The 19808-nt window shown below is 33.9% G+C and overlaps 3 protein-coding genes and 1 long non-coding RNA gene across 8 annotated transcripts; 3 read left to right on the forward strand and 1 right to left on the reverse strand.

The window, feature by feature from the left end:
* Positions 1-3466: 3466 nt before the first annotated feature.
* On the forward strand, positions 3467-8233 carry LOC140968124 (microtubule-associated protein 70-2-like). The gene is made up of 11 exons (XM_073428979.1): positions 3467-3832; positions 5495-5580; positions 5771-5836; positions 5958-6128; positions 6475-6645; positions 6734-6889; positions 7006-7152; positions 7259-7330; positions 7410-7922; positions 8025-8126; positions 8216-8233. Exons 1-11 carry the CDS (start codon positions 3655-3657, stop codon positions 8231-8233), a joined length of 1680 nt encoding a protein of 559 aa, XP_073285080.1. The 5' UTR covers positions 3467-3654.
* An 819-nt stretch (positions 8234-9052) lies between these two features.
* Positions 9053-11357, forward strand: LOC140968086 (uncharacterized). 5 transcript variants are annotated; one of them, XM_073428923.1, is made up of 3 exons: positions 9053-9133; positions 9684-9829; positions 10791-11357. In XM_073428923.1, the coding sequence occupies exons 2-3, from the start codon at positions 9707-9709 to the stop codon at positions 10851-10853; spliced, it is 186 nt and encodes a 61-aa protein (XP_073285024.1). In that variant the 5' UTR covers positions 9053-9133; positions 9684-9706; the 3' UTR covers positions 10854-11357. The 5 variants fall into 5 exon arrangements, 4 of the variants coding, with proteins under 4 accessions (XP_073285024.1, XP_073285025.1, XP_073285027.1 ...); XM_073428924.1 differs by lacking the exon at positions 9053-9133 and adding an exon at positions 9140-9299; XM_073428926.1 differs by lacking the exon at positions 9053-9133 and adding an exon at positions 9140-9292.
* Positions 11358-11920: 563 nt separating this feature from the next.
* LOC140968141 (uncharacterized) lies at positions 11921-16423 on the forward strand. The gene is made up of 3 exons (XR_012173714.1): positions 11921-12129; positions 14968-15127; positions 16246-16423. It is a non-coding gene; the product is annotated as an uncharacterized lncRNA (long non-coding RNA).
* Positions 12658-16675, reverse strand: LOC140968140 (uncharacterized). Its single transcript, XM_073429002.1, has 8 exons — positions 15572-16675; positions 15357-15489; positions 14958-15173; positions 14715-14870; positions 14369-14621; positions 13390-13790; positions 13148-13264; positions 12658-13073 (listed from the first exon to the last, which is right to left on the reverse strand). The coding sequence occupies exons 1-8, from the start codon at positions 16570-16572 to the stop codon at positions 12738-12740; spliced, it is 2613 nt and encodes an 870-aa protein (XP_073285103.1). The 5' UTR covers positions 16573-16675; the 3' UTR covers positions 12658-12737.
* Between the last annotated feature and the right edge of the window lie 3133 nt (positions 16676-19808).

Genomic DNA, 19808 nt, shown 5'->3' on the forward strand with positions numbered 1-19808 from the left:
AAATAACCTAGCTCGACATCCGGTACGGAGATTGAATATATATTCAGCAAGCTAATGAATTTCGGCAATCAAAGGAAGCTGGGACCAAACCACTTGAAGTTGGTCAAATGCAGTTCTCACTTTCTTTAATGATACGTATTCTTTGGGAAAATGTATGCTTAATCAAGTGTGTTAATGTGGTGGATCGTATGACCATTCATTTGGTCCGATCCGTTGTAGCGTAGAATTTCTCCCGTACTCCCAATATTTACGAACTCGTCAAATCACTGATAAAATATACCGCACTAGCTGATATGAATGGCATCGAGTCCTACAAACCCTAGCTATTTGTTCACATGTACATAAATTTATTTAAGTTATTAAGTAATATATGACTATATAGTATATTTGGGTACGGAAGATGAATGACGTTCAATTCCTGATTAGATTATCATATTATCAACTATCCAAAAAACAGTTTGATCATATATAACATAAAATCCACCGTTTCATGTTACTAACTCGAACAGTACAAGAAATTTGCTAATTAGAGACCGACATTCTTCGTTATGAAATAGAGATCGATTAGCAGTCGATTTTGCATTTTTTCGTTAAATTTTTTGTTTCTATTTGCATTGTAACGTACCTTCTTTTTTAATTTCTTTTGATCATGACATAAATATCAGCATGCACATAAGTTTTGAAAAATAGATGCATTTGAAAATTGAGTCGGTAAACTCAAAATATCTCCCTAGTAGAGGGCCTTTAATATGGTTGTTATAATGTGTCATTGCTTATGGATTTAACCTAGTATATAAATTAATATTAAAATGATACAGTTTTTATTCATGCATTATCATTTTTAAAATTTGAAAACATAATTACCCTTATTACAAGATGATACAAGACTATAATTATTTTTTTTGTATATCATGAATTATGTAAATGACTAGCTAATGATCAAGTGTGTTGATGTGCAATAATTGTCTCTTTTGGGTAGAGCGATCGAACCATGACGTTTGGACTGTTATGCAGTATAAAAGATTTGAGTTGCGCAATTTCTCCCACCAGTTATAACTTTTGGTAAAGCAGCAAGCGCTTGGTCTTACAATTTATATCAGAGACAAGATAATGAGTTCAATTTCATTGATTGCAAAGAATACAATTATTGAGAGGGAGATTGTTGATGCACAATAATTGTCTTTGTTGGTCAGAGTGATCGAACAATGATATTTGAGCTACTAAGAGGTTGTGAAAATTTTGAGTTACACCATTAAATTAGTTATACTTTTTACTAAAATGAGTAGTACTCGGTCCTAGAAAGTGAACATATCTGCAAGTGGTGTTTTAATGCATGTTAATGTGGCCACTTGCGTACGTTTTCATAACTAGTAGGGAAAATTCATGAACCTGCAGGCCACCAGAATGGTCATACAATCGACCACAAATGCTATTTTTCCAGTACAACCCATATTATTATTGTTTTTAAATAATTAAATGTTTTGTTTCTCAAATATCTATTCTCTCAATTCAATGCACGTAAACAGCTTCACGGGCTTTCTAATTACAACTTTTTATCAAAGTACTACATATTGTTGAGATTAAAAAAATTATATTTAAACGGCTACAAAAATATAAATATTAGAAAATAATAATAAAGCTTTTTGTGAACGTTTTTGGAAAATTATTTATAAAATCTTAAGACATCATTGTTATTTTTAATTTTATTATATATATTATTTATCATTGTAATAAAATAGGAAAAATACATGTAATGATGAATTTTATGACTCAAATTAATATTATTTGAACCAATAAATTAATTATAACACTTGGATTATATAATAGTAATTTTGTAATGAATTTATTACTTTATGGACCTTATGTTTTATAAAGGCCATGGCCAAGTCTATATATGTATATAAAAAGAAAAGTATGAAGGCCATGGTTGGTAAAATGTTGGGCCTTGGACTCGTGAAAATTTCCCTTTCATAAAACATACCAAGCAAACGACCTTCCGCCAAGGAATATAGCCGAACAATTACTTCGACTCAAATGTTAAAAATTAACAAAAATTTGATTCTTTTTGAAATCATATTCTTCTTCTTCCATTCAAACACAAACCTACACGTATGATAGAATTTGTTAGACTGATGTGTTAAGATTTATAAACACAAATCCAAAAGATTAACTTACTACATTATATATACTCACACACCCATAAAACATCCATTCTTTACACAAGATTCACAAATTATCAAATACATATATTATATGTGCATTTTTTTTTTTTACTATAAATCATGGACGCATCGTCGAATGATCGTCGTTCTGCAGCATTTTTATAAACTGCAGGTAATCAAAGTTTCATAATGTACTTAGCTAGTATCCAGATTAATGGTCATGTGTTGAAAGGGTGTTTAGAATATATATGAACCACGCCATTTGGAACAACAAATTAAGACAAGAAGGGGTGTTGGTGGGGTGCATTTGTATTTAATTTGTCGTTTGTATTGATGAGATTAAAGCTAGCTAGCTAGCTCGATCGGACATTTGTTGCCATTGTGTGGAGACTGATTTTCTTTTCTTAATTGTCAAATATTATGATGATGGTATTGGTCGTTAGATAGCGCTGTCTTTGGCCACGCTTTTTAGATCAATTTAACATCTTATAACTATGAATAAAGCTTCATAATTTACTTTATTTTTTACATACAAAAATAATAATAATCAAGGAATAAGATCTTTATTTAGTTCCCTTTTTCTCCTCGGGTACATGCACTGACTTTTTGTCATTTTATTAATTTAGTTAGTTTCTTGTTTCTGTCATATTAATTGACCTTAATTGTGAATTTTTCTTGTCTTATTTGAATATTAAAATTCCGTCGAGTCAATGTCACAACACCTTAGTTATAGAAAATCGATCTCTTTAAACCATCCATGAATGTCCCCATAATTCTCGAAAGAATTATGGATCACTTGAGCAATCAGTAGTGGTCACATACAATAAATACAATAGTACATATTCTTAATTTGCTTAAGATTTCTATCCTCTCTACGAAAGTGTGTGGGTTTCTTCTCTGTATTGCCGCCCACAGTTGCTACCCCATTTTTTTTAAAATTTTTAAAAATTATTTTTGTTTAATAAATTAATTAATTAAAATTCAAGTTATAATTTTTTAGTATTTCTCTAAACGAAAATTTTAAAATAAAATCTATTTTAATAAAACTGAAATAATAAAAAAAACCAAAATTTCATTTATAAATATCCATCTTCTTTCACAAAGTATTTCATTTGTACGTTATTCTATAGTAATATTTTAATATTATAAATAAGTTACCATTAGTAAACTAAGGTTAAATAATTTTAAGTAATAAATATATTTAAAAATAATAATATTATTTATTTTAACCCAAAACCCTTCGTATTCCTCTATATAAACTCCATTAACGCACTTTTCACCGAGTCTCACTTCTCTATCTCTACGTATACATGCTGATACAGTGATACATTTACGATTCTGGTAGTTGACATATATTCAATGTAAGGACTCTCCTTCGAAACAATTACAGCGTAACGTTCTTCAGGAAGTTAGGGAGTTTTTATTAGTTTTGCTTCTGGTTTTTCGGTTTGACGGTGTTTGTATCAAATGGGAAGTTATCAGAATTGTACTAATGGTGGTGGGACCGAGCGGCCCCCGAAGGATGACATCGTTGAGTTCGTTTCAGGGTAAGAAAATAAAATCGGCGGCTGTGTATAGAGCTGGGTCGGAGGTGGTTGGAATCGTCAACGTGTTGCATGGCTCCGATCCAGTGCGAATCGAGCTCGCTCGTCTCGGAAACGAAGTTCGAGGTTTGTGATCATTCTGTGCATGGGTTTTGGCATTTTTTTTCCTTTCAAAACTCTTGATTTCTCCACAGATTAGGATTATTTTTGTTTGTTTGTTGATTATTTTTTAGTTTTGGTGAGTAAATGCATTTCCTTTTGTTTCTGTAATATATTTTTGTAATATATTATTGATTGATGATATTGTAACACGAAGGCAATCCATTATTTAATCATCATGATGGACCACAACGTTTCAGTTATGAAAATGAATTCAATTTCCATCCGTCTCAATTCGCGTGTTGCCAAATGACGATTATTTCATTTTATTTACTTAGTGCTCTAATTAAGTAGGATCTACTAAACATGTATTCTGAATCCATGCAAATTGCGATTATGTTTTGTCAGCATTGATTTTGTTTTTCAAGCATCTCTGTCGACAGGGAAAGCTGTTTTGTTGGTGAGTTTTGAAAATTATGTCTTACTGGCACGAAAGACTGTAAAAAGATCAATATTTTATATTTTCTTGATCTGGAAGAATGTTGATTTGAAGTAAATTTTGTTGTAAACTAAAGTTTTCATGAAAATGGAATGAAATATATCTTAAAATAAGAAAGATGAGTCTCTAGAGCGTTACGGATGACTTCTCTTCCACGAAAATGCGCAGCCATGGGATTTATAAGTATGACTCAATAAAAGACCTAAAGAGGATGTGATCTTAGAAACCAATAGTATGTTGTATTGAATTCGGTTCAAGAATCAAAATTAATGTACTTTTGAGGGCCTTTTATGCTAAATAATTGGCAATTTTATAAGAAGATCATTTGAATACTGCATCATTTGGCGAGTTTAAAATTGCGCTTATGTGTTGTGGATGTGCAATTGGAGTTTTCTTTCTCTTGGAATTAAAGAGAAGAAAATAGAATTTCTGTGACCAGTCTCCAATCATGCAGCTGGTTTGGTGCTATATTGGCCTTAGATGCCGAAATTTCTCGTGGGACAAAAATAAAACGAGAGAAAAAAGATAAAAAGAAAATTTTGGACAGCATGCATGTGGTAGTGCTGATGATTGAAAGTAAAGCTAATTTCATACGCCCCATTCGGTTTTGCGCATAATGTTTTTATTTTAAAGATACTGTGTTGTTCGACTTTTTAAGTGTTCTTGTATTTATTGAACCTGAAAATGTGAATTTTGGCATTATTGATATATTATAAGTAAATAAATTGCCACAATCAACTCTTTTCTATCAATGAATGATGTTATGTGTTCGTTTGCTTTCCTTTTCTGCCTTGTCTTGGTTTTTATAACATAAACTAAGGCTTCACGCTCATTCAGATTTTGGGAAATTTGTAGACGCAGAGAGTATATCACCAATTCTTAAGAGAATTCTTACCTTATCTTATTGATGTATTGCAATTTAAATGCTTGAATCAGTCTGGGGGAAATAGAATTGTATACATGGTTTATGAATACTGTGCATTCTGAAATATATTCAATTTTTTCAATACAACCTGGACTATGAAATCCAGATGATTCTTGGCTAAAGCTTGTTAAGTTGTGGTAAACATCATTATAAATGCATGGCATGATTTTAGATAATGAGATTGCTTACTTTTGACATGAAAGTCCTGGATGGTCCTTGTTACTCATCGAAACTGTAACCAAAAATAATGTTGCACAAATTGTAGAGAAAGAGAGAGAACTAGGAGATGCAAATGCGGAAATCAAGGCTTTAAAGCACTCAGAGCGTCTTAAAGAGAAGGCAGTTGTAGAGGTACATGTATTACCATAAACAGCCATATTTGTTTTTTTTTTTTTGCTTCTTGCCAAGGGAGGATTTTGCAGATCATCAGATTGTCTCATTTTGAATTCATGCAATGATGAAATATCTTCTTATGCCACTGTACTTTTTGCATTTATGACTACTTGTGAGGATACTTAACGCATTTTTATGTCTCATTTAGCTTACTGACAAGCTTCGAGAAGTAGATGTTAAGTCAAAAGCTACTGAAGCTCTGCTCGAAACGAAGGTGCATTTCTGGTTGTTTGAAATATTCTAGTTTCTTTGAGTGAAAGAAGACTTATGAGAGTTATTGATGTATCAAATCCAAAAACAACAAGTGACATTACATTGTTGCTCGTGAATTTCAGAACCTAGAAATCAAGAATATCAATGAGGAGAAAAAATCAGCTCTCGCCTCACAATTTGCTGCAGAAGGCACGCTTCGAAGAGTGCATGCCGCACATAAAGATGGTGAGATGCCTCCCTTCGAGGCAATCATTGCACCTTTGGAGGCCGAGTTGAAGTTGGCACGGTTGGAGGTACTCGTCAACTTCAACACATTGGTATCATTAAGCTAAAAAATACATTATAAAATAAAATTTGATTCTACTAAGATTGTGCTTCATAAAAATGATATTCTACAATTGTTATCTCTAGATATTTTTATGTGTATAAAAGGGCTGATGATTTAATTCTCAATATGACTGTATTTTGAGATAAATGGTTATTTAGAGTTCTCTGGGCATTTTATCTTTGTCAACAACATTGTCCTTAATGACTGAACCCCGTAAATAATGTGAAATGTTTTCTCCACTACATTTTTTTAAATAAGGTTTCAAAAAAGTTCTCATGTTTTCGGGTGACATGTACGTACCTTGTCTATAGGTTACGAAACTACAGGATGACAGTAGAGCACTTGACAGGCTTACTAAATCTAAAGAGAATGCTCTCCTGGAAGCAGAACATTCAGTTCAAATGGCCCTGGCAAAAGCATCTTTAGTTGATGATTTTCAGAACAAAAATTTAGAGTTGATAAAACTGATTGGAATGTGTAAGGTTTGGCAAATTTAGATAAATTGGTGCATCTTTCATGTGAGTAAATTGGTAATAAAGATATCTGATGAAATTGTGGATTTAAAATTAGGAGGAGAACAGAATATTGGACAAAATGCATAGGCAGAAGGTTGTGGAGGTTGAAAAGCTAACACAATCTATTTGTGAGCTTGAGGAAGCTGTTTTGGCTGGCGGTGCTGCAGCAAATGCTGTACGTGATTACCAGAGAAAGGTCGAAGAGATAAATGTAAATAACCGAAACTATGGTTTTAGTTTCTTTGCACAAATATTCCATTGTATACCTTGTGCTGTTTGGTGTAATGTGAATTTCTCGAGGCATTTCTAATCGCTAATGTTGGGCAGGAAGAAAAAAGAGTTCTAGACCGTGAACTTGCACGTGCAAAGGTTTCAGCAGAGCGTGTTGCTGTTGTGGTTGCAAATGATTGGAAAGATGCCAATGACAAAGTAATGCCTGTAAAGCAGTGGCTGGAAGAAAGAAAATTTTACCAGGTCTACTAAATATTTTGTTTGAGAATATTCCTTTGATCATACGGAATGATCTCTGCAAGTCTGCCGATGCTAGAGCTGTTCTTTGCTTTTTGTTTTTTTTATCCAGGGAGAAATGCAACGGCTGAGAGATAAGCTTGCAATATCAGAGCGTGCTGCCAAGGCAGAAGCAAAGTTAAAGGTAACAAAATGAATTACTCTCAGTTTACTGGCTACGTCGTTTCAGATAAATACTGATCTTGATTCTCTTATCTTCATAGGATAAATACCAGTTACGCTTCAAAGTATTAGAGGAAAGGCTTAAATCATATCCCAAAGGTACTGTCTATGCTTCCTCACCCAGACAAAGTATGAGCAATTCAAGAACACAACGGCTCTCACTTGGAGGACCAGAGAACCTCTCCAGATCATCCACGGTTGGATCTTTATCTAGAAATGATAACTTTTACAGATCATCAAAGATAAGTGATGCAAGCACGCTCTTGAAGCAGCAGGCAAAGAATTTGTCTACTTCTTTCGATGGTGATTGCAGATTATCAATCAATGGCAACATGCATTCAGACATAAATGTGAGAGATGGGAGCGAAAATAATGGAGTAATTACTGTCCTTGGAAATGCTGATGGTGGGACTTTGATGAAGAACCCAAAAACAAAAAATGAAGATTATGTTTCGGGAACATTATACGATATGTTGCAGAAGGAGGTTATAGCGCTGCGGAAAGCATGCCATGAGAAAGACCAGAGCCTGAAAGATAAAGACCACTCCATAGAGGTTTGATGATGCATTTCTCGTTCGTGGTTTGTAGTTGACCCTCCCACTTTTGTTCCCTTCATCCATTATCAGTGTCTACTTTTTGGAATGGAAATGTCCCAGATACTAGCAAAAAAGGTTGAAACATTAAACAAAGCAATGGAAGTTGAGGCCAAGAAAATGCGTAGAGAAGTAGAAGTCATGGAAAAAGAATTTTGGATTGATGTATTTGAAACGATAGATTTCAAATGATGAAATGCTATTTTCCGTTTAGTTGGTAGAAATGCCTGACGGGTTTTGCTTGATTTTTGCAGGAACGGGCAGTAGCATAGGTAGATGTCTTGTGCATTGCAAAGGCCATGGATTCTTTGCTCAAGAATTGATCCGGAGATATTGCTTCTACTAGTTATGGTAGTGAAATTGTTGAGTTCTTCCATAGAAACACATAAACAAATCTCGAGTTTTTATCTTGTTTTCCACAGAAATGTAAACAAATATATTCCTTTAATGTATGTGTTTGGAACCTGAAATAAAATTTAGACATGGAATAGAAGATTGTAATGGTTATATTTTATTTCAATAATGTGTGGAAATGAATCAAGTAATTTAATTGCAATGTTTGAAAACCTGCATGATCTATCTTTTGTATTAGAGGGTTTTAGCATAAAATATGTTGCAACTCAGCGAGTGATGATCAGGATTTGTGAGTGTTCATAATCTTGCTTAGGTAAACTCGAATAAACCACTAATTGAATAGCTCTGCTCACTTACAGAATTATCAGTACAATAACATAGGTTATGAGCATAATTTATCTAAGCAATACAATTTAAAATGGAGAAATTCAATGCTATAATAATATTATATTGAAAATAAAAGTTACATATCTTTAATTTCGTTTTGCTTCTACTATTTTTGTTTTTTTGAGGATTTTTTTTCTTTTCAACCCGAAAAGGGTGTATGGTTAGATTCCATTTCAGTCTGTGAACCGAAACATTCAAGCCGAACCGAACTAAAATTTTCGGTTTGGCTTGAAATTTACCCAATTTTTTGTTTTTGTTTTGTTTTTTTGTTTTTTTTTTTTGGTTTTGTTTTTCGATAATAATAATTTATGCTTTAAAAACAAGGAGTATTCATTGATCTAAAATCGTGTTTTGAAACTCGTAAAAACAAGCTATCTACTAAAACCCTCCTCACCTTGCAAGACACCACTTTCAGTAAGCCTTGTAAAAAGGTAGAATATTTCTAAGTTCAATTTCTTACCCTAATTTTCATGATTAGGATTAAGCATTCTTGTTTGTAATCAATATTGATTTGTTATAATTCAAATATTGATGCGTTATGATTCATAAGTTACGAGCTTATGTGTGGATCCGTATCGCTTTCTTTGAAGGTTTGATGTGGGTGTCATTCCAGAACTTTGTATTTTCATTTAGAAGATGGTATCATAAAGAAAATTGTTTCAAAATGCTTCTATTTTGATTCCGAGCTTCAATTTCTCCTAGTTTTTGTTTGCATTTCTAATGGCAAGTTATGAAATTTGTATAGGAACTTGGTTTTTCTTCTTTCTTTTCTAGAAGTTGAAATGCATACAGTACGTCTTGCCAAAATGTTCTGTCGAAGCGTTACTGGATGAGGTTTTCGTGCAGTTTGAGAATTTTTCAAGATTAGAATTTTGGAAATCGTAAATGCTTCTACTCTAGACCGGATTTTGATTTGTGTAGTTTCTTGATCTGAGCTATTGACTATATATGGCTTAATTTTGGTGATCTATTTGATTGCAGAGTTTGACTAACGCGCGAAATAAATGCCTCACAGAACTCGACCTATGACTGCTCTTTTGCTCTTTACTGGGCTTAATGCTGTTTTAATCTCAACAATATCCCCTGTATATGATTTCGTTTGCTTCCTTCCATACTGGGAAAGAAGGGTATGTTTCTTGATTTTCATAGTTCCTGTGTTTTACGGTTGTAGTTCAAATGTTGAAGGGGTAGTAAATGGTTATCATTCTCCTCGTCAAAAGGTTAAATCCCAGCTTAAACAGAAGTTCTGGCTTTATTTAAAGTCTGTGTTTGTTTGTTAGGCAATCCAGTCCCTTTATTATTTGCATTATTATTATGTGCCGCACACCGCAGCTATTGTGAGTGGCTGATAAGCTTGAGAGCCTGGAGAATACTGTTTGGGATTCTATTCTCGAGTTTGTGTTTAATATTTGGTATTCTTGTGGAGAACTGACGAGGCGGCTTAGAGGGACAATCTGGGGTTGTGCTACCACTGTATCAATGTTGACAATGTTGACAATGTTTACATTAGGGATTGGATTATTAGTGTCTAAAATGGGCTGCCATAAAAGTTGGCTTCCCAGAAGTGGGCGATGTCACGTGTCTCAAATTGACTTTCCAACGGATGTGGGGTGGCTAATTCGTTTTAAGTGCTCTTTCATTGGCTAGTCTTTTGGGTTTAAGCTTTTCTCTCTGCTTATGATCCTATCCTTGCTTCACTACCGAATTTAGCAAACTAGAATTTAGTTAATAAAATATGGTGTGCACCAACTGAAAATTAGCCCTTGACATATGATGTATGCAAATTACTTTAGTTATAATTCTTTCCTAATTTGACAAGGAAAAAGATGCAGCTTGTGAGTTTGGATAATAGCAGGACCGTTTCATACTCTCTGGCATATTTTGGTGCACGTTTATGTAAATTAATGCGGCTATATTAGTGAGCATGGTCGACATCAGTTGTTCTGATTGCATATGCAAACTTGATATTCCGTAAACAATTATGCTTGGTAGAAAACACATTCCACTTTGCTAACGTTGGCCAGATTTAACGTACAGCCATCTTCTGTTCTTAACAAGCACTTACTTTTTGATACTGAATTTTCCCAGAGGGAGCGTCGACGACGAGAACGTGAAGCAGCATTAGATGCTAGGAGTTCTGGATCATTATAGAATCAATGCATGGTTGTTTCAAAGGATGTGTTCATCTTTGTTGTAACTTGTAAGTGCTTCTAAAGAAGGGAATTATTATGAAGAATAACATTAGTCTAATTCGTCCAATTTTGTCGGGGAGAAGTGGAGACCGGTTAAAGAGTTGTAGATGTGTTGACCATATTATTAATATTTTCATATCCGATTTAAATAACCCCTCATGGATAATGTATCAAAGGGGTCCTTAAATTCGTGTTTTCGTAGCTTGATGGTGGCGCGGTGCATTCGAACACACGCAGGAAGGCTTGTAAGTTTGATTGTGAATTTTCTTCACTTAAGGGAGCGAATGCTGATTGTTACCGTATCTTTGGCGAATTATTTGAATTGCGTAAACTGTTTTTTTTTTAAAAAAATAAAAATAAAAATAAAAATCGAAGCACATCAAAGTTGACTTCTTAGTCCTTGTGCTGTGCATATGTATTTGGTGCGAAGGTTGATGTTTTTATTACGAAGCTTGATTGGAAATATTAGGTTTGTAATGCAACTTCATTCGACAGCCCTTTCTACTCTAATTTAATAAATATTATTTATCATAAAGAAATAAAAAAAATACTCTTCCGATTTTAAAATATTAGCTCATTACAAGACAGATTTTTACACAAAGTAGCAGAATGGTTAACTAATTCGATCTAATTTCAGGAAGAAAAAAATCTAATTACAGCCCAATTCGATGCTCTCTCGCTACACATTTAAGACACCTTGAAATCGAAGTTTTCCATCAAGCTTTCGAGAAATGAGCTATTCAAATTTCAAGGAAATAACTCGTGCTCCTTTTTTTTTTCCCTATGCATTCGAGTCCATTAAAATTGAACTAATCCATAATTTCAAGGACCAAAAGTTGAAACAACGAAAAGGAGAAAAAAGCGTCGAGGAAAAGAAAAATTCTTCAAAAATTGTAAATTACAAAATTCTAGATTTTATCGTACGAAAAAAAAAATTAAATTTACATAAAAAATCATTTATATATATTTTTAATATAGGACACAACTATCCAGAGACTGGTAGTCCGAATTTTATCTGTTTTATAATTTAAAAAAATGTCGAAAGTAGGCCACACGCCACCTATTCATTCCCTGTACAAGGAATATCCCATGGAAGTATCCGAATTTAGGAACTTTTATCGGCAAAAAACTAAACACCTTAATTGAGATATATCCACCATTTTGAAATCTCCATTTCATTGTATGAAAGACTCCAGTTCTTGATTGCTTGGTGTCCCTTTGTCTCTGCTTGAGTGGTTAGTTCCTTTCATTCGAAATTTGAGCTTTTTGTCTCATTAATTGAGCCCAAAGATTCTGTTTATCAGAGTTTCGAACGTTTTCTTGTTGGTATCTCGTCGTATCGTTTCAGTCTTTAGTAATTGTTTTTGTTTGAATTGCCACATGAATAATGTAAGTAAGTACATAGTGCCTGTGGAATTCGGGATAGAGGAAACTAAAAACGTGAAAGATTTTTGTAACGCAAGGGTGTGTAGATCTTTTTTATTTGGTTTTTACTGGCTCCATCACCAGGATTTCGTTTGATGAGCTATATGGATCTGGGGGAGTGAAAAAAGCATATGTTGAATTTCAAGTTAGGCGTCAGCCACAACGATCTACTCCTGTCGGTGCAGGATTTTGGACAGGGTTTAGTGAAATATTTATTTTAAATTTTTCCATTTATTGTGCTCAAAGTGATTTGTAATCTATTTGAAGTGAGAGACCATTACGAGTGGCTAAATTGGACGGATAATATTTTTGTTCTAACCATCATAAAGAAATATGAGTCGATGAAGCAGTGCTGCAGGATATCCTATTCACATTTAAATATTTACAGTGAGATGATGACAAATGAGATTGGATCTGTTTAAAGAATATTGTACTCTTTAAGGTTTTTCAAGAAGGTATCTCCAATTTGTGACCTTTCCTTGACAAAAACCGCTGGATAGCCGATTCGAGCTTCCACATAAACTTCAAAGCCTTGTCTAGAATATAGTTGTCCTGTCCAGACATGCTTCCAGGAACATCTCTCTCCCTCTGGGAAATAGACCTTAACTGCTTCCTTGGCTTTATCTAGAACCGGCACAACTAAGATCTCGGTGCCAACTAGAAATTGCTCGTATGTTAGCTTTCTGACATATTCGTCTTCGGGATAGTGTAGGAATAAATGTCGACAAATGGGAAGGCCTTTTTCCGAGGCTTCCTGTAAAAACAAACCATAGTACCTTGGTTCTAATTGCTAAAAGCGCTGTATTTTCTAATTTGTATATGTTTTACCTTGACTAGCTGGATTCGATAGAACTTCCATGCCTCGTATATCTTTGCGAAGCGTGAGAAATGAGATAATGTTCTCTGGTTGGAGTAGAACTGAGTGTTGCACGATGGCCTGTTTCCCTGACCATGAACGGGGAAATGCAGAAAGCAAACCATTCATAAAACTTAGAAAGAATAGTTTCGTGATGATTCTTCGAATGTTCCATTTATTTTTTATATGTTTCGAAGAGAAAGTTGATACTTACTTCGTGTGTCCGAAAGACAGTGGTAAATGCGTTAAGCTCCATCCATCGTAACAGAAGTTCTTCACTCCTATGGTACTTGAATAACGGTAAGTTCACAGAGCAGTAGCCTCCTATATCACTATGGTTAAAAGCATATCCTGACAGTCCACTACTTAGCAAACCAACAACTGCACTCTTTATCCCATCATTGGCTTGCCAACTCACCATTTGATCCCCTTCCCAAAATAGGCTTACCCATTTTGGACTGTCACGAAAACCGGCCCTCATAAAGAAAACCAAATTGTCTGCTGGGACCTCATTCTCCTTTCCGGCATTAGTACTTCTCCAGTCCTCAACAAATTCTCTGTTGATTTGTGCCCAGATTTCAGGGTACCTGTTGTGAGCTGTAATTGGATCCTCCCCTGGAAAAATGGTAAAACGAACTTCTTTAGAAGATGATTATTTGTTTTACATCAGTAAAGTTCACAAGAAAGTATGATGCTTGCCCATGGAGTAGAGGATATTGCTTATTGTATAATCCTTGTTGTCCTAGTTGAAATGTTTTCCCTTTTATCTTTATTAGAATCTATTTGATAATATGAAGATATAATCTTTGACGTGATTTTATTATAATGCATTTATTAAAAAAATTCCTATCATATTTAACCAAAGATATTTTCACTATACTAGGGTTGAACATTGTAGGTAAGCTTAAGAGGTATATTAATATGTTACTCTTCCTCACCGGACAATGCAAATCCTGTTTACGGTTCTATCAATATGTCTATTATTGGTCTTGACAAAATTCTTATGCACGATTGTCATGGGATCGAGACAGTTGATGCCAAACGTATGCAAGTATCTAGTCCATGATTCGGACCTTGTAGTGATGATATTCACACTTAAAATTTTAAATATTTTCTTTTTCTTTTTCCATATTTCTACTACTTTAAAATCCAAGAATATTAAGCTAAGTTAAAAAACATGTTTGGACATCAACCTGAATAGAGGGAGGCATCTACTGGCAGGCCTTCACCAAAATCCGCCATCCATCCCCTTACTCCATCATCCACCATTTCTTGCAAAATCTGTTTGAACCAACCTCCCGTTTTCGGATGAGTCAGATCCAACATTCCGACGTCAAATGCTGTATTAGGAACCATGTATGGTCCTCCTTTCTCATTTTTCACTAATATGTCCAACTTCACCGCCTCCTCGAAGAGATTTCTCCGTACATTTTGCTTGTCATCCGTCTACTTATAGAAGTAAAGGGTCAACAAATTTTTTTCCTGATTTCAATTAGTATCGGACATAAATTCAAAGTTGCAGATAAGAAAGATACATACTGGAGCTAAACATGGATTGCAATATGTCATCACTTTAATTTTCTGATCACTAAGTTCTCTAATTAGTCTCTGCCACCCTGAATACCTATTTGCGTCCACTTCCCAATTCCACCATAGCTGGGAGCCAATGACAGTTTTCCTCTGTCCTACCCAGTCCTGTGAAACAATCACAAAATGAAAATTTTAAAAATATCTAATTTTTTTAATTCATTTTATTGAAAATTATCTGGTGATTTGTTCAACCTGTAACCAGAATGCTGATATTGGAGTACCGTGGGCTTGCAGCTCTTTCCAGATATGGCGTACAGCATCGGTTCCACCCTGCATTCCCACCACTGCCCCGGAAATTATCCACTCAGGAAGTTCTTGAGGTCTTCCAATGGTTTCTGTGAAGTTCTCAATTAGTTCAGCTGGTGAGTTTCCGTTCAGTATTCTACCTTCTACCAAGTCTCCATGTACCTGCAAGAATTCTCCCAATTTCCTCGGTAAATTCATGTGAAAATTCAGTTTCTCACCTTAATGTAAATGAGAAACTTTAATGAAGTGGTAATTCGCAGATGTTTTTTTTTTAAAGAATGTAATTTCTAGCATCCCAAACTTTATAAAAACAGTTCTTTTAAAAAATTCTTGAGTTCGCATTACCTGTATCTGGACACTATCATGTTTTGTTAGATCAAATACAGAATAGCTATATCCTTCGAGGTAGAGGGACCTCATTTTCGATGTCATATAAAATGGTGAAGGTGCATAAGTTGTACTCTCATCTCCCCCGGACCTGCGTTCCAAACAACAGTTGGGTTGAAGAATCACCATTGCTTCGAAATTAACTGTTAAAAGATATTTCTCAAAAAGTTTACCTGTAGCTAACCAAATTAGCAGCAAAGGTGATAGGTTGATCCCCTCTTCCAATTCCTTGTTCTTGAACAAATATCGGCACCTTTTTCCCTTTAAAATCCATGTGTGAAAACTGCTCTCCGAACCCATAAAATCTCTCATTCTTTTCACTTGAATATGTGATGCAAATCCTATTAAAATCAATACAACCTTCATTGTTCATCACCACATTCTCCTCTTCTTCTGGTGAAAGTGATATTACTACTCTCTTTCTTGTAAAAAATCCACCCCATCCGACTCGAATTCGCCTCGTTCGACCAATTTTCCTAGTTAAATTTCTGTAGCTATAAGTTCTTGGAGAGACCTTCTCAGGATGTCCAAAATTCGGCTTTCCAAGTCTCACTTGAAATCCAACTTGATTACTTGTTTTCGGATGAAAGACCATCCAATATTTCGCGTACACGGATGGCTTCTTTTCAACAAATTCTCCATTTTCTTGAGCTAGAGAGCTCTGAATTCTCTTCCTCCTCTCCTTCACATTGAATATCCTTCCTGTGATCAAAACAACAGAAGATCGTTCCCTTTCTTGCTCCATTTCATGTCGGAAAGACGTTAAATCTTGATTATTTTCGAGTAATGTTACATCAGATTTCTCTATAACCTTAATGTTTTCAATAGTTTGGTGATTGCATACCAGGTGAATTTCCCTGTCTTTGATAGCAAATGATCCTCTGCTCTCTTCCACCTCTGTATCAGCCACCGCTGCAGAGACGAAGGCCCTGCCCGAAATGGTGGACCATATCGATCTTGAAAGATTAGACTTGTGAGAAACAGAGATGGACCCTCCATCCTTAGGTAACCAATTCAACTGAAAACCATGTCCAATATCGAAAACCTTTTCTGCAAACAGAATCTGAGACTTGAAACACAGATTCCCTCGGAGAAAAGGCAGAGCTTTTGGCTTACAAGGAAAAGGATTGTTTATATGTTTATGATGCTTTTTGGTTATTCGGAAAGAGGCCATGTTTTTTAGATGTGAATGGATCTTCGCATCAGCTATTTATACCATTCTTTTCAAATTCAACTTTTCTTGGATTTTTGAGATGGAAAATTCTTAAGAGAAAAAATAGTTTTGAGCGAAAAATTATTTCTTGGAATATATATTTGTATGAAATTATAAATCGAGAAAGAAAAATAATTGTTCTGGTTTTGTTTGTGTAATTTGAAGATAAAGTTTATCAACCTGTCAAGCATTAAATTAGATTTTGATATAATCACGAAGAAACAAAATTGGTTGTGTTTATGATGTTTATTTATTTATTGATAGCGGTGGGCCTTTCAAGTATTAGGTAGATTAATAATTTCGAGTGGAATAATATTGTTTTTATATTTGAATTCAAGCTCAAACCTTAATTTGTCAATGTTTGTGGGTGGTTTGGTGTTTCGAGCTTTGATTATTGAGCTTAGCTACAACTCGAAATTGTTCCCTATCTATATAAAATAATAATATAAATTGCAAAAGTCGTGAATGCCTCACGAGTTACTTTATAAATAAATAAATAAAACAAGTGTTTTAAAAAAAGATAAGCCGGGTAGCCACCTAGTTAGCAATTAGGTGGGTTTTTTTTTCATACCTAATCAACAGTGTTGATTTATTTCATGAATAAAGACTCGTTAAATTGTCTAACAAGAGACCTATTCGATATCTAATTCTTTTTGTTCATCTCTATATTCTTGAATAATTTCACTATGTCGGTTTCAATTTCAAAATCAATGGTATATCATCCATTTTATCTGATACAAATTGACTGAAAAACATGTCAAACATTTTTTTTAAAAATAATTTTTTTTATATATTTCATTAGACGGCTTCCTGTACGGATCCGAAAACGGGGGCGGTGGACGGTCGCCTTAGACGACGCTTTTTAGAATATTGTTTCAAACATATTTCAAAAACTTTTCGATAATTGTTTTACGAGCACTAATCGGATTTCACATTGATGAATTTGGAATTATGAATTTGAAATCGTGAAACTCAAAAATTCATTAACATTGTAATTGGATTGAAAATTTTAAATAAATCACATCTATTTAATACTGTTAGATCTAAAAAATGTGTTTTAAACTTCATCCCTCGAATTTTCTTTTTAAATTCAAAATTAGAAATAATTCCTATTATGTAGTAAAAAGAATACATACTAAATTATTGTAGAACAAGTAGTATGCGTGACGGCTTCATTTCTTGACGTTTTATTAAAATTCAAAACCTCCAAATTATGGTATATACATTTGTTGGCATTGCGTGTTGGTATCTAGACTGATTTGTTCGCAAGATTCAGATACGTATTTTACGGGTACTATGACAATGCATGCAGACGTTAATCTGGCCGCTATACACTTCCATGACCATTTGCTCCCACGAAAAATCGTGGAGAGCTGTGAATAATTATTTTATTTAAATAAAATTTTTTCTTTTTAGGGTTTCAATGCAAAGCTTTATTACAGCTCTTGTTATAAACTTATATAAAATATATATTATACTGAAATAAAAAGCATTAATTAAAGCATCACTGAAAATTATATACGGGATGCATTAATATAAGTATTATCGGAGATTGAAAATTTCACATTTTAAGAATTTTGTCAAGATACAGTCCTACCATGTATGTAGACGTAATCGTGTCTACATTCTTACATTATCTGCTTTTGGGGAAAAACATGGATTTGTTAGCATCCTCATTTATTAAGACTGAGAGGGGTCAGAAGGAGGATTTCCTAGCTAATTAGTTTCCAATTTCGTTTTGCAAGCTTTGAAGAATTAAACTTTGTATATCTAACTCAATTAGAATGGACCATCACCGCTCTGGCGATGTAGTATCATAAACTTTTTCTAACGAGGGAGAAAGACGTGCATAGAAGCACTTCTCTCCCGAATTTAGATAAGCAATTATACTAGATTGAACTCAATGAAAATTCATGGTTCCGTTTAGAGATTGACAACTTTCTTCACGGGTTTGGGGCCTCGCGGGAAATACCCGAAACGTGGATGGAGATCCTCGATTTTTTCGGGTTCGATGATTTTTTAAAATCTCCGAGTAGTTCGGGGTGAACATGATATTACTATCTCCATCTTCGAACCCGTCCCGAAAGTAATATTAATAATAAAATAATAATATTATCAGTATTGATAATATAATAATAAGTTTTGGTTTGAGAAAATCTCTGAACTCGTCTTCATCTTACCCCATTAATATTTTTGAATTGGGGATGAGAGCGGAGATGAGAATTTGATCCCTCGGTTTTGGGTTCGAGGAAAAAGCGGAGATCGGGTCGGGGATGGGTTGGGGACGGAATTCGGAGACTTGTATGGGGATAGCCAACTAGCCCCTGTCCCGTTGTCATCCCTAGTTCCATTCATGTTGTTACTTCAATTAAAATAGAGTAATTATCAATAAATATCCAACGACATAATTTATTTGTCTTATGTCTCTATTATACCCAAAAAAAAAAAATTAGAGTCTCTAATTTATACAAAAAAATGTATTTGCACTAACCGTGGCCCAAATTGTTTGTTCGGATGAAATTCAGTACAAATTATTGAAAATATGGCGTTAGTTTATGATATTTGAATACAAAATATTTTAGATCTGACACTAATATATGTTTTCTTAGTACCCGAACATGTATAACAAGTATTAATATTAATGACATCTTTTTCAGATAAAATCAGTACAAAATATTGAAAATATGATACTTTTCGGATGAAAATCAGTACAAAACATAAAAAAATGTGATACTAATGTATGATATTTCAGTATCAATTCTTTCAAATCCAGTACTAATATATGATATTTGAGCACACAAACAAATGTATCAAGTGTTGACATTAATATAATTATTCCAATTTTATACTTATAATTTTATTTTTTTCTATCAAATCTAAAACAGTCAGTACTCAAATATCATATATTAGTTTCAGATTTTTTTATTTTATACCAAATTTTATCGGAAAAACACATGTGGTGGGCATAGGAAGTGCATAAACATTTTATATTAATCAGGGGCTGTAAAAAAAAATTTTTGTCTGACATGAACTGAACACAAATACACCATGCTAGTGGATTTAAAAACTAAGTTTCCAAAAAAATTATATTTATATGAGTTTTATATATCTACACTATATCATTCAGTAAACCCCCTTATTATAGCTTATTTTGGTCTTTAATAAAATTTTCATCCCCAGATTACTTTATTTTTTAT

The sequence above is a fragment of the Primulina huaijiensis genome, unplaced genomic scaffold (assembly GCF_012295235.1).
Source record: "Primulina huaijiensis isolate GDHJ02 unplaced genomic scaffold, ASM1229523v2 scaffold3245, whole genome shotgun sequence".
Taxonomy (NCBI): domain Eukaryota; kingdom Viridiplantae; phylum Streptophyta; class Magnoliopsida; order Lamiales; family Gesneriaceae; genus Primulina; species Primulina huaijiensis.